The following is a 14,491-nucleotide window of genomic DNA, read 5'->3' as shown; positions in this document are numbered from 1 at the left end:
ATTATCCCGTACCATTCATATCACTCAACAGCAAGAAAGAACTTAGCCAGAAATCCCAAAGCTGTGCTTAAATTTGCTTTCACCCCTTCTCCTCCCACCAATATCTTTTAACTGTGGTTCTGAAGGCAACAGATCCCAGCAAACACCAAACAAGAAGCCACAAAAATCCATTTTCATGCATTTCAGCAACCTACCTGATATTTTCATTGAGGGTGTAAAGTTCATTGTTCTGCAAGCCTCCCCCTTTGAACACATTTATCACTGCTGTTTGTACACTGCCAAAAAAAGAAATGAGACAGGACAACATCCATGAATAACAGTGTGATTTACCACAGAGCACAATGTGAGCAAGGCACCAAAGGCAGAGATTACAACCAGGTGAAGATAATTGCCCTTAAATAGTTCCACGCTTTCTCACCTTGAAATTGTTACTTTTAATTACCTACATTTGCCCTGGGAGACAGAGCAGAACCAACCTCAAGTTCTGCATAGGGTAAGCAAGGGAAAGTTGTCACATGGGTCCTGCTCATGCCAGATGTCTCTTGAACACAACTGTTTGGGGGATCTTTGCTGGGTGCTGCAGGCTAGTTGCTATGAGGAGACATAGGTTTTTTTGGTAATATTTGCCAAACATATCATGCTGCATTATCCAGGGACTCTACCATGAAACACCCACTCTGAGCATCTGGCAAGACCCTGGCCATGCTGGAAGATGTTCTGCAGCCACATCACCTCAGTCAGATCCGAGTTTGAGCACTGTTAATGCTTGTAAGATGCTGCTGGAGTATCTTCTAATTCTCTTACCAGCACAGAGGAAGTCATAAAGTCACAGCGGACAAGAAGGTTTAGCAGCTCTAAATCTTGCCATGGCTAACAAGGGCATATGTCATTCCCTAAGCAGACATTCCCTTCTGCAGGCCAGTTATGGCATCTGCATGCTTCACAGACCTCAGCTCACTATCACGGCACAAAACTGCTGTGTTTTTGCCAGGCTACTTTTGTGTGACATTGGTAAAATGAGCTAGGTCAGCAAGCAAGAACAGTCTGCAGAGCACAGAGCTGGTGCCATGTGGCAGAAGGGAAGGTGGGAACACCCACTTCTGGTAGCAGCAGACCATTACAGCAGATCAAGACACAGGACATCTCTCTCTTCACCTTTCACACTGCTTTTCCAGTTGCCATTGCTGCAAGACACACACAGCAGACAAGATTTAGCTATCAGTAGGAAATGCTGATTGAAGCACAAGCTTAGTAGTTGTCAGAGGAACTTGACTGTGATAAAAGCTTCATAATATGCAAATACATGCCTTTGTGAATTAATAAACTGGCATTTATTACAGTACTAGGATTGTGTTTTCCTAAATGGTACTTAAAAGATGCAACTGTTTACAAAAAGCAATTTTGCTTTTCAAGACAGTATGGCTGAAAAACATTATCCAAAACCAACTGAGCACTAGTAGGTCTAAATTTTTCAACTCCACAGATGCTTTCAATGCCAGCAAAGCCTGGACATACCAAAAATTTGTGCATGCTTATAAACAGATGAGTTTAGTCTTAAATGGTGTGAAGCACAAGCATAAGATACACACAGCCCTCATTGAGGAGCTGCTGCAGGGCAAGAGCTCAGGCAGGTGGGTCCTGCTGACCTGTTCCAGGCAGAGTTGGAGCTGAGCTGCATGGCCTGCCGGGCTGCCTGGAACCGAGGCAGATCGCTGAGGACAGGGGAGCTCATGAAGCGAGGTCGGGGCCTTCTGAACGAGCCCATCTTGTGGAACTGGAGCGCAAAGGACAGAGCTACGGTGAACCCTCCTTTCATAGGGTCAGGTGCAGCGGAGCAGGACCATCAGAAAGGCTCTTCTCTCCAAGGTTCAAGCATCAATCTCAGCAATGTCCATGAGTCTTCAAGCCCAAGGACTCAGTCAAAACTGAAAAGCCAGCCCTGGACTAGCAATTCCCCACCGTGCCGGGCTGTACATGCGCTGCATGATGAAGGAACTGAAGCAGTCCTGCAACAAAAAGAGAAAAGAGTAAGGAACAAAAGGGAGGGATGAAAATACCCTGTGCCATTAACAGCAGCTTGAGAAGACTCTGGAATTCCAGAGTTCTTCAACAGCCCTATTTCCCATCTTGCCTCTTAAACGATGACCCAACAGAGCCAGTCAGAAATGCAAGCATGGTCTCTCTTTTGACTTCAATTAGCAGAGCTGCAAGATGCCTCAACTCTTCTGCCAGAGGCACTTGCAAATACCCCTAAATACAGTTAGCCACTCAGCTTGTATATAAAATAGTAAAACTGGAGAAAGAGAAAACTATTCCACTAGAGAAGTACAAAAGATGAACAACAGAAAAAGAGATGAATAGTCTAACAGTGCTTTTTTTTGGGAAGTGTTGTGCAAGGGAATAAACCCACTTGCTATCAGCTCACTACAAAAAGAATATAATAAGGAGCTTCTTCAAAAGAGTTCTAACATACAGATATTTTGAGCATGAGCAGGGCTTTTATGTTTCTGGTTTTTCTACAGCATGAGAAGTAATTGCTAGGCCAATTACGAAATGCCCGTATTTTCCACTCTGATCATCATCTCCATGTAGATGACTGTGTAGCCCCAAGTAAACCACAGAAATAGAAGAAGCGAGCTTGAATAAAAGCCACAAAAAAACTTTGGCAAAGCTTCTGTACTTTGAAATCCTCCCACTTTAGATGAATACAAGCAATAGATGTAGTCGGCAGTTTTGAGAATGAGATGTGAGACACAGGAGAGCAGAGGAGAAAAGAAACAAACAAAAGAGTTGTGTAACTGAACTGTACATGAAAGATGTAAAGCAAAATCTCTTTTCTACTACATCTACAGCACGAGGTGAAAAGAGAGATGGTCAGACAAAAACAATGCTATGTGTCTGCACTAATTTGACTGGTGTTCAGCCTCGGGAAAATCTTTCCACTGCCCAAACTATAATTAACTCTTACATATAAGAAAACAGCTTTCTTCCCACCTGGCCAGCCCCATTTTATGCTGAGCTCACTTTGTTACCCCAGTTCTGCACAGCGTTGGCAGATTCTGATCCATCACCAGAAGGCCTTTGCAAGGCCCTTGCTGTGCCATGGACACCACATGCCCTGCCAATGAGGAAGCTAATGGAGAAAACACTCCACTTTTTAGGCACTGAAACACACAGTACTATCATTCTTGGTGCTGTTCAAGAAATAAATACCATTGTTATATCCTCACAAGCTAAATACAGTTTGCAGAGATGTCTGTGGAACTGGAACATGGCTACAAGTGCAACTTTTTCCTGCTTTAGACAACTCCTGGCTGTCTTCAGAGACGACAAAGCCCAGACAGTCTTTTGTGACATAAGCTTAGCCTTAACTATTGTTGCTTGAAAGGGTATGTTGATTCTTTGCCTGCTCTGTTACAATTAAACTAAAAACAAAAACAAAGTCATAACTTTTAGACATTAAGACTAAATGTAAACTAGTACAACCACATCAGCAGAATCTTTTGTGTGCATTTTGCAGCAGCAGTTCATTTGACATTGCCCACACATTTTCAATCTGCCAGCAATTTCTCCATTGACAACTGTAATCACATCAGAAAGCACCAGAGGAAAAAGCTACAGCACCTTGGAGAGCCGAGGCAGGTTCTTTTCATAGCAGACCAAAGGGTGGCCGCAAGGCAAAGCCCAAGTATAGAGGCTGCTTCTGTTGCAAAACAAGAGCTCCTGCCAATGTTTGTCTACAAGTTCTAAAGCTGACAGCATGAGGAGCTGAATGAGTGACAGATCACTTCTCCCAGCACAGTGTAAAACTTCTCACTTAACAATCTTTACACATAGAAACACAAAATTATTTGGGTTGGGAGAGACCTTAGAGACCATCTGGTTCTAGCCCCCCTGCCACAGGCAGAGACACCTTTCACTTTCAGAGGTATAAAATGCAATATAAGCATTATTTCTAGCAGGCATTTAACAGGGCTAGAAAGCAGTGGTTAAGATGTGCTAACCCACAAGCCTCCTCTTACCACTACCCCAGGTGCCACAAAGGCATGCAAGCACCCTTCTCCCCAACAATGAAATCATTTTATAGGATGCATTCATATCCATTTGAATTATATTAAGTTGCAAGGGGAAAGCTTAAAATCAGAAATGTAAAACAATATAACAACCTCTGTGCCTTAACATATATAAATTCAGGTATGGGTAGGGAATTCTTCGGCCCGTTCTGTGCAAACAGTAAACCAGCACGAGGAAGGTCTCTTCTGAGCTTGGGCTAGGGATTTACAAGACTGATTCCACACAGCAGAACCATGGCTTTACACTGGGCCCTATGATGAATTTCCTGTCAAGTCAACCTTACTTTAGAATCTCATTAAGAATTTAAAGCAAGATCTTCAGCTTTAGGACTTGATTCATGGTCTTATTTCCTCAGGACTCAAAGACTCAAATCTCTCCTATCTTATCTAAACCCAGTAACTATTAAATAGCAGGCCCACCAAACTCTTACTCTGAAGGCAGGCTAACCCTAAATGGTATCCAAGCATAACTGACCTTCGTGTTACCAGAACTGGAAATGTCAGTCTGTGAGAAGGATCATTCTCTCCCCATGCCCACAGCCCATTTAAACTGTTTTCAGAGCTCCATAAAGCTCAAAGTAACAGAGTGTTTACTAAAAAACTGACTTTTGTAACAGGTACTCTGCAGATCCTGTGCACCTACCTGAAGGTACAACAAAGCACCTGAACCCAATCAAACACTTCCATCACTCCAGATTTTCCTTTCACAGCAACTAGCTTCCACTGAATGTTTTCCCCAAAGCAAGGAAGCCTTGTAAATAATGCTTCATTTTCACAGGGAGGTTGCAGCAGCAGTTTCTTGGCAATGTCTGTGGTGTGCATTCTGCAGTGTGCAATTTTTTGGCTTTTTAAAAACTGGGAGAAACTACCCCTGTGGCAAGAAAGGCATTAACATAGTTATAGGCTAGTAAGAAGCCCTCATGGTATTCAGGCTATTTGAGCTATTGGGAACAAACAGCATTTAGCAAAATGCTGAGCAAGGAACAATTTCATCTTGCTGTGAAAACTCTCACAGAATTATGCAGAAATGTTCAGAAACACACTGTTCTTCTAGAGGCTTTCACTATAAACTCCTTCACATCTGCATTGTCTTCTTGCTAGGATTAAAGTGGTTTAGAAGGCTACAAAATAAAACTCAACTTCTAATAATCACAATCCTATTAGCAAACACAGAACTTGAAAAAGCTTTACAGAGAAGCAATCACTTTTCCCCTTTTACACAGAATGATGGGAGACACCAGGATGCAGCATGTTCCGGGCACCAAACAACATTCTCTCCATCAATTATAAAACACATTAAGAGTCAGAGACTGAAGTGCAGTGACTGCATAAGACATACAGCCATACCAGATAATTTTTCACTGCCATGTGGTTGAGCTGCTGGGATAATGCTTTACATAGCATCAGGGGATTTCAAACTGTTTGCCAGCTGATATATCCTAAAACATTCCCCATTCTTCTCATCTTGCTTAATGACCGTGCACACCTTTTTTGGCAAGTCACTTGTCATGACTAAGTCAGAGAGATAGGTACTGCTCTTCCTTCCCTGCCAGATGTCCTACCTCCCAGTCCTTTTGTTTTCCTTACCCTTGATTGTCATCTCAAAGTCCGGCTACCAAAACCCTCTAGAGCTCTAACAAGGCAGAATGTCATCTGTGTAAAACTCAGGTCTCCAAGGGAGCTAACTCTGCAGAGATGAAAGTCAATGTCCCCAACCGAGGCAGCACAGCAGGACCATGAGTCAATCTGACAACAATGTAATTTCATCTACTTGTAATTCATCACATCTGAGTAAACACTTTTAGGATTAATATGAATCTTCAAAGAAAATAATTGAACATCAAGACAAATCCTTTTCCAACACACATAGATACAGACATTTATAAAAACATTACAGTCATGAAGCTAGGAAACTTTTATTATTTGTTTTCTGTTAGCCATGAAAAACAACAGAGAAATCATTATAAAATGATTTCATGAATTGACCTTTCCCTCCCAACAGACCATAATACATCTGACTGTCTGGAGGAAAAGCAAGATCAGGAGTCACCCCTACTTCAACATCTCTCTCTACTGAAGAAAGAAGAACCCAAATTAAAAATGGGCACCAAGGTCTCCAAATTATGAATCTTCATGATAATCTTGGGCCAAACAAACAAAAGGCCCATGGTAACTGAGATTTAACAGAACAGACCGTTTAAAATTCCTCTGATGTCTTCTCTGTGAAACTCAGAGCAACAGTTGCTAACAGAAGTGACATGGCAGAAAAATCTACAACTGTTTTTGCTTCTTAGAAGAAAACTTTCACCAACATTACTTCACAACAAATTCACACCAAAAAGCCACAGGTCCAAAAGTAACTTTAAAACAGGAGGGAAAGAAATAGTGGAGAATGAAACAGAGCAATAGAGAATGATGGGTTATCCTGACATAACTGACGTTTTGCCATTGAATTATTTTTAGTGTTAAAAATAGCCCCTTCATGAAGAAAAATACACACTTGCTTATATTTGTCTTTTATATGCTTCATGCAGTTGTGACATTGATGACGTATGATCATAAAATACAAAAACTGGACACTGCAATAAGCATCTGAGTGTTTTGTAATCATTTTCAGTGTAGAAGACAGAACCTTTAGAAAAATGCCCCACTGTACTAAGCCTACAGTGCTTAATGAGCGGTCCCATCCTGCCTTAGACACAAAAAGTATGCAGAGAGCTAACCAGATTCTTGTTAGCTGATTCTTCTTCCAGCCCAATAAATCTTCAACAAAGTATGTGACTGGCAAAACCCTTGATGAAAGTTCATCTGACAAGATCTGAAGACACCACTTCTGACAAAAATCCCTTATTTACCTGCTATGCAGCCACACTGAGAAGTGGAAAAGCAGCTCACAACCTGTAACTTGGAGCCTTGTAGCTCATCATAATTACACATGGCACATGCATGAATTTTATTTATATTCTTACACAGGCAGTATTTGCCAATACTACATCAACAGCACATTCAGCTCCTCTTACAGGTCCAGTTGCTCAGTTTCTTAAACAAGGTTTGATCATCATCTCGCCTACTTTTCAGGAGAGAAGATGATAAAATTGAGATTCACTCAATAACTAACAGAGGTTATTTCTGGTCAACAATGATCAGAAGCTGTGTCTTAGATACACCTCAGAAGCTATTGAAAGAGTTTCAAAAATGTTCAAGCAGTCTAGGGTCCAGTTTTAGGAAATATTCCTTCCTACACCGTCATGCTTTCATGCCTTCACACCTTTGGCTATCTGACCCATGAAAAGTTTAGTGCTTAATCTACAGCCCATAAAAACAACAGGAATTGAACTAAATATTGATCTTAATATGATTTGAATCAAGTCCTGAATCAGCATGGAGAAGTGGTGACACTTTGTCTTGTGAGCAGCTCCTTAAATAAGGAAAAGTTTATCTCCAGGTGTGCTCATGCCAGCACCAGGAGCACAGCCCATGCCAGGAGACATTCCCAGTTCAGGAAGGTAAGTGGAAGAGTGTGAGACCAGCCTTCAGGTCTTTCAGTCTTGTCAATAGGATTGATCCAAGTCACAAACTGTAACAGACAGCTTCTTCCACCCATAAATTAATGGCATTTGTTTCTGATCCCAAAAATCATCACCCCTCCCTGCACCATGGGAAAGCCCTGAGGGATCCCAGGGAGGCTCAGCCCCAGGCAGATGGGCCACTCAGTCCTGCAAATCACTCCTTTCATCAAGAGCTCTTGGAGGCATGCTAATAAGAGTAAAAATAATTTGCTCAATTTTCTGGCTGAGGAAATAAAAGTTGCTAAGCCAGTGAAGTGACTTAGCCTGGTCTTCAACCTTGCAAGCCAGGATCCTATTCATCAAACAAAAATATCCCTCTAAGCTGCTTTAATGAACCTTTCAAATTATTTGACAGGGTTGGAGAGAAAAGGATGAATCTGATCTACCTCTCCTTACCTCTCCCTTCCTAAGCTGATTGAATACCAAAAGGTGTCTTTTTTTTTTCCTGGCTTCACCACCACAAAGGCAGCAACTTGATGTCCCATAAATAGTCCTGAGGTGTTCCACTGGCCTCATATATCTGTAATTAAAATGGATAGATTTTAACTATTGAGCTTAAATATGTTATCAAAGTGACATCAATAGAACTGGGGAAAACAGCCCTCTTGATACAAAGTTCACACTCTGGTATGCAATCGTATAATCAACAATTTTACTGCCACAAAACAAGATCTCCCCTTCCTTATCTTCCTCATACACACCCATCTCCACAACAGAGACAACAGCATCCCTCTTTTCCATCCCCACCTTTTGCATACTCCTTCTTCCAATTTGACCCACACCATGCCTTTATTTCACCATACATATCAAACAATTTCACAAACAGATCTAACTTGGCTTTGATAACAGAACCATTTATGAAGAAATTCAGTGGTATTCACTCAGTTGTGCTCTGAGTTTCTGAGGTTAAATCAAACCTGAAACTCAAAGTGAAACTCTGTTTAAGAGTGAGAGTAAATATATGAGGAGGGGAAAAAACCTTTGTGTATATCCCACCATGGTCTGAGAACGTTCTCTGTAGCAGAGAGACCCCTGCAGTCCCCTTGGAGTTTACAGCCAGTTCAAAGCAAGACTGCTACTTCACATCTATATACATGATAGTACGACTACTCATTAGAAATTTAAGAAATCAATAATAACACAGAGCAAGCCAGTTCAATGTGAACTAAAGAGATCTGCTCAGAGTAAAGAACACACAGAAAAATAAATATCTTATATAGGAGTAGCATCTAAGACAGCAAAGTTATTTTGTTTTCTACCATAGATGTTCTGAGTTATTTCAAACAATTTTTTTAATTCCTAGGACTCACATCATTCAAAAATTGAAGAAAATTTTTATGGCTATTAAAAGGCACGATATGGTTGCAAAACACTCTGACATGCCTGGGTGAGAAGAAGAGCTCATTAGGATCACTTAGCTGACCAGAATGAAGGTAGAGACAAATTTGAATTAGATGCACTAACAGATTATTTAATCTGGTTGAAATAAATTTTATCTCCCTAATAAGCGATTACCACACCAAAACCTAGCTACAAAAATGTCACACAGGCTCAGAAAAATAAAACTGTTGGAGTGGTTTGAGAATGAAAAAATACACTTACCTCTTTGGTACAATAAAAAACAATCCAACAGAGAGGAGGAATGGATAAGAAGGGGGAAAGATAAGATCTATCACCATTTTCTGATCAACTGAAAGCTTTAGGGTATTTTAGGCATTCCATAAAGTTGCATCCATAACAGCTGGAGCAACAATCCTTTCAAAATGGATCACTGCAGTGCTATCATAATCCACAGCACCAAACTTACCCTCAACTGTTTTTTGAGTTTCACCCACCAACACATGGCAAATGTAAAATCACCACTGCTTCATCTCCAATTCTGTAGCAAGGCTTTACTTAAGCTGTTAACACTCCAAAAACCACAGCTGATTTAATAGCAAAGTACTCCAAGGATCTCAGGCCCCCTTATGCTGTTCCTACCAGTCTTAAACTCACTTGATAAGCAGGTGATTTTCAAGAAATACAGCTAAATGGGAACACACAAGAAAACAAGGAAGATGAAACACACACAGTTGTTTCCTTCCACTGGCAGTATTCCTGCATTCAACAGATGCCCTAGTAAATGCACCCCTACTGGAGAAAAACAGCCCAAGAATGTATCACTTGAATGACACAAGCATGAGTAAGCTATCAAACTCCTTCTGTAGAAAAGGCCTTTGGACTGAATTGACAAATAGGTTTTCAAACCCAGAAACTAACTTAGCATTGCTCTCCCTTCTGAATTTCACCCATGTGGGAAGTGAAGAGCCATTCCTTCAGCACGGGCTCTAAAAATATTTTCACAAATCTCAGAGAAACTTTGACCATTTAGACCATTTGACCTTTTAGACCATTCCTTCCTTGATCAAATGTGGTGAATTCACAAACAAATTCCTAAGGGAATTCACAAGAGAGGAACAGACAAGCCACAGGATGATTTCTTAAAGGTGGTCACGCTCAAGGAGTTGCGGTGAATGGCTCCTTACCCAAGTGGAGAGCACTGGTCAGTTCTGGGATAGGCACCATTTTACACCTTTGTCAGTGACAAGGACAGTGGCACTGGGCACGTCCTCAGCAACTTCACTGATGACACCAAGCTTGTGGTGCAATCAACACACTGGAGGGAGGGGATGCCATCCAGTGGGACCTAGACAGGTTTGAGGGCCTCAACAGGAAGTTGAACAAGGCAAAGTGCAGAGTTCTGCACCTGGGTCAAAGCAATCCCAGGTACAAATACAGGCTGGGCCAGGAACAGATTGAGAGCAGCCCTGAGGAGAAGGACTTGGGGGTGCTGGTGAACAAGAAGCTTGACATGACCCAGCAATGTGCAGCTCTGGCCCAGAAAGACAACCACATCTTGGGCTCCACCCAAAGCAGCGTGGCCTGCAGGTCAGTGGGGAGGATTCTTCCCCTCCACTCTGTTCTCCTGAAACCCCACCTGGAGTGCTGCATCCAGCTCTGGAGCCCCCAACACAATAAGGACCTGTTGGAAGGAATACAGAGGAGGGCCATGAAGATGATCAGAGCAGTGGACCAGGGTGGGAGAGCTAGGGGTGTTCATCCTGGGGAAGAGACAGCTCCAGGGAGAGATAGAGCACCTTCCAGAACTTAAAGGGGGCCTTACAAGAGAGCTGGAGAGGAACTGTGTTCAAGGGCATGCAGTGATAGGTGAAGGGGGAATGGCTTTAAAGAAAATAGCTTTAGATTAGACATTAGGAAGAAACTTTGTACTGTGAGGGTGATGAAACACTGAGCAGGTTGCCTAGAGAAGCTGGAATTGTTCAAGGCCAGGTTGCATAGGGCTCTGAGCAACCTGGTCTACTGCAAGGCGTACTTGCCCATGCCTGGGGCTTGGAACTAGATGATCTTTAAGGCCCCTTCTAATCCAATGCTTCTAATCCTATGTTTCTATGATTGTATGCCAGGCAAAAGTATGGCGTGAGCGAAAAATGTCATTTCAGAAGCAAAAAGGTCATTATCACTCTAAATGTAATGACATGTTCAATTTTCTAGGAATGTTAATCAGAAGCATGCAAGATATACTTTATCAAAATCAAACAATAAGTCAGCCACCAAAATGACTTCAGAACTATCCCTACTGCAACTAGAATGAGAATCTATTATCTTTGTGCTTTCTTGCACTTCATTCTTACTCCTTTTTGTTTGACTTTTGTTTTCAAATTCCTGTTGTTGTTATTAAAAACCTAAGTATGCCCCACATTTTTAACCCTGAGGCTACAAAACGTGGCAGTTAAGTAACTGCTTATACATCACAGCCCATCCTCAGCCAGCTGTAGTGTAACTGGGGTTTTGCTAAAATCCTCAGTCCATCTGAGCTGCACTTAAACTCATCTTGTGCAGTAAAAACAGGTTGTTATGCCCTACTGAATAGGCCCTGGAACCCAGCACATATTTAGTCAGTGTATATTTATGCTTGAACTCACATCAGCAGAAACAATGAGTACAAAAGGCCATACATTATGGGCAAAAAAATCCACAAATACTACAGGCGGCTAAAAAAGTCACATGAAAACTGAACTCACTGAATATGAGTTACAAGAAGGATAAAATTCTGGTATTTATGTGTGTGCTACTTTCAAATCCTTGCTGATACATGCAAGTCCCATCCCTCCACTCTTTTCATAAGAACGGAAGCTACATCAAAGGTTAAATATCTCACCTATTCTGTCTTTGGTTGCTGAAAATTTAAGGAATTGAAATTCTTCCAAAAGGGAGTAAGGACTCAGTAAACACTACCTGTGTTCCAGCTGAACTTTGAAAGCGAACGTTGAAAGCCTTATCAGAGTTTCAGGTGATATCAGACAACCCATAAACACACTGCATGAAGTTATTACAAAGAATTTTATCTTGAAGGCGGAAGACAAATGCGAAACTGTCACCTTAACTGTGCTGTAAAACTGCCAAAAGGAGATATTACTATTAGGCTGACATACCAAAAAAGACTCCCAATAAGGGCCTGAGTGCACTCATACTTCCCTGCCCACCCTCATCACTGCCAGCTTGCCAGTGCCATCCATGCAGAACCCAGTGCAACACTCCATAGCTGACATGATAGCTACTTCAGCCAGAGATTTAGGACACGCCCCCTCATGGACAACCAAGAATAATCCACCTCTGGAAAAGTTTCTTCCTAGCTTCATCAAAATGCACGTTTTTTGACTCAAGCCCAAGAACTTTGCTCCCTCAGATGTTATATCTTAGTAAGAATGCCATTCTGAATGCTAATGATTGTGCATGAAGAGCATACCTCGTCCTCGATTGCTGTGAAATTTGCAGTTACTTGGGATTTGAAGTCTACTTTTTCTTGTGTTTTGGAACACAAGAGAATAACCTTTTCATTTTTTAAGTTCAGTAGCACCCCTAAGTTCATCAATCTCTTCTATGTTACAGCTAAGAGAAAAGCTGCATGCCTTCTGCAGGAATTTCTTAGCACTCTTCACCTTTGTGACAGGTCCATCAATCACAATGGTCTCTCTTGGCTGTAAAAAGTATATGTAGCTTTAATAGGAGAACTTTAATCTAAGCAGCAAAAAAAGAATGCCAGTGCTTTTACATCACAATTCTCCACTTACCTACACAAACATGCCATTAAGTTTTGGGTTGCTACCACAGACCACATTCTCAAATCTAACATCCTTATCATGGCTGTAAAACAGGGGACATAATTTACTGCACAGATTTTCAACTGTAGGTCATTTTTTGTTGTCAAAATTTTTGCTAACAAAGTTCTTCACAGAGGTAAGAGGATAGGATTTTACTTGCTGGTAGGGGGTTTTCAGGACAGTCAGTTCATTAGTAGACCACAGTGTCTTGTCTTCTCTGATTTAGAGCTATACTGTCAGGAGCTACTGCACAGCTGGACTGTGGCATCTGTTTAAGAAAAAGAAATACGCAACCTGTGTATCAGTTCCTGTGTTTTGTGCATGCTGCCTCACCATGAAATACGATCTGTGGGTATATACATGAAATATGCACACACAGAGAGCACTATAGGCAAGATGTAAACAGGTCCTGCATGCTGATCCAGGTATCAACGAGTTCTGCATAACCGAGGTCTTTCACACCACAAAATTGCAGCATTGCCTATAAATACGCTCAGCACTTGTTTTTGACAAATGAAACATCCCTCTAGTCAAGACAGCCCACTTACATGAACAAATCATCATATGACTGGAAAAGGCAGAAAAAAATAGCTGTGCTTTGGACTACTCTTTTCAGCATAGACAGCCAGGAGCTGCATTGACTGGGGGACTGCTGGCATGACGTGTGGCTGTGGCTGATGTCCCATGGAGAAGACGGTGGCAGTGAATGTGTTTGGCAGTGGAAGGAACTGGGAAGTAGATTATGCCCACGAAATTGGAAAGCACTGTAAATATTCCTAGGGCAGAGAGGCTCGGAGCGCACGTTGGGGAAGATGGGTGGCGACAGCACGGGAGAGGTACAAGGGAAGAGAGAAAGGGATGGAGCTATGCTTCACTTTGTTAAACAGGTGGCCAGCTACTCTTATGGCTTTTGTCTCCTCTACGTGCTAATTCAATTTATTTAGAGAGAGACGGGAGAAGAATCTCTTTCCCTCCGCCCCGGTTTCAGAATTATTGCATCTCCTGGGGGGAAGGGTTAGACTAAGACATTTGGTTTGGAAATGACTCACTCGGCAGCGCTATGGAGCCGGAGGGTCTATTTTTAATATTTTTAAATGGAGAACTTACCCAGGTCTCATGCCTGCACAGCGCTCCGGAGGCACGGCGAGCGCGGGGAGCCGGCCCAGCCCGCTCCCTTCCGCAGCCGCCCCCCGGTAAACATCCATCCCCTGCGGCACCGCCGCCGGCCCGGGCCGCCCGAGCCCCCCCGGCCGAGCGGGGCCGGCGCCCGAAGTCGCGGCTCGCACTCACCCCGGGCCACGCTGCCGGGCTGCCGCTGCCCGCGCCCGCACGGACGGACGCACGGACCGACGGACGGACGCGCTGCCTCCTCGCCGCGATCTGGCGAAATTTGCCACCCACCGGCCAGGATTTTACACTTCCTGGCGGCCGGCCAGCCTTTGCTGCTACAGCCTGCCCCGGGCTGGCTCCTCCCCGCCGAGACAAGAGCCGGCCGGGCCGGGCCGGGCGGAGCGGGGCCGGCCGCGCCTGCCTTCCCCGGCTCCCGGCCCGCTCCGCCCGGGGGTGCCCCTCCCGTCCCGCCGGAGTCAGGAAGTTTAAATTCTTCTGACCTTAAGCGAAAGAAAGGGAATGGGAAGGATGGAGGAGCTCGGGAGGCCCTTGCCGGGGAAGGGCGGCCGGCCCGGGT

General features: G+C 43.2%; 1 protein-coding gene across 2 annotated transcripts in view; it reads right to left on the bottom strand.

The window, feature by feature from the left end:
- Positions 1-14,268, bottom strand: part of PRR5L (proline rich 5 like) — a 41,145-nt gene extending 26,877 nt beyond the window's left edge. Inside the window, exons 1-4 of one of the 2 annotated variants that reach the window (XM_030950143.1) lie at positions 14,095-14,268; positions 8,039-8,162; positions 1,647-2,006; positions 195-275 (exon numbers count right to left, since the gene is read on the bottom strand). In XM_030950143.1, the coding sequence (XP_030806003.1) occupies positions 195-275; positions 1,647-1,816 (251 nt within the window). In that variant the 5' untranslated portion in view covers positions 1,817-2,006; positions 8,039-8,162; positions 14,095-14,268. The remainder of the gene's footprint in view (positions 1-194; positions 276-1,646; positions 2,007-8,038; positions 8,163-14,094) is intronic. The other variant, XM_030950144.1, reaches the window with a different exon arrangement.
- Positions 14,269-14,491: the final 223 nt, after the last annotated feature.

The sequence above is a fragment of the Camarhynchus parvulus genome, chromosome 5 (assembly GCF_901933205.1).
Source record: "Camarhynchus parvulus chromosome 5, STF_HiC, whole genome shotgun sequence".
Taxonomy (NCBI): Eukaryota; Metazoa; Chordata; class Aves; order Passeriformes; family Thraupidae; genus Camarhynchus; species Camarhynchus parvulus.
This window is presented reverse-complemented; position numbering and strand designations above follow the sequence as displayed.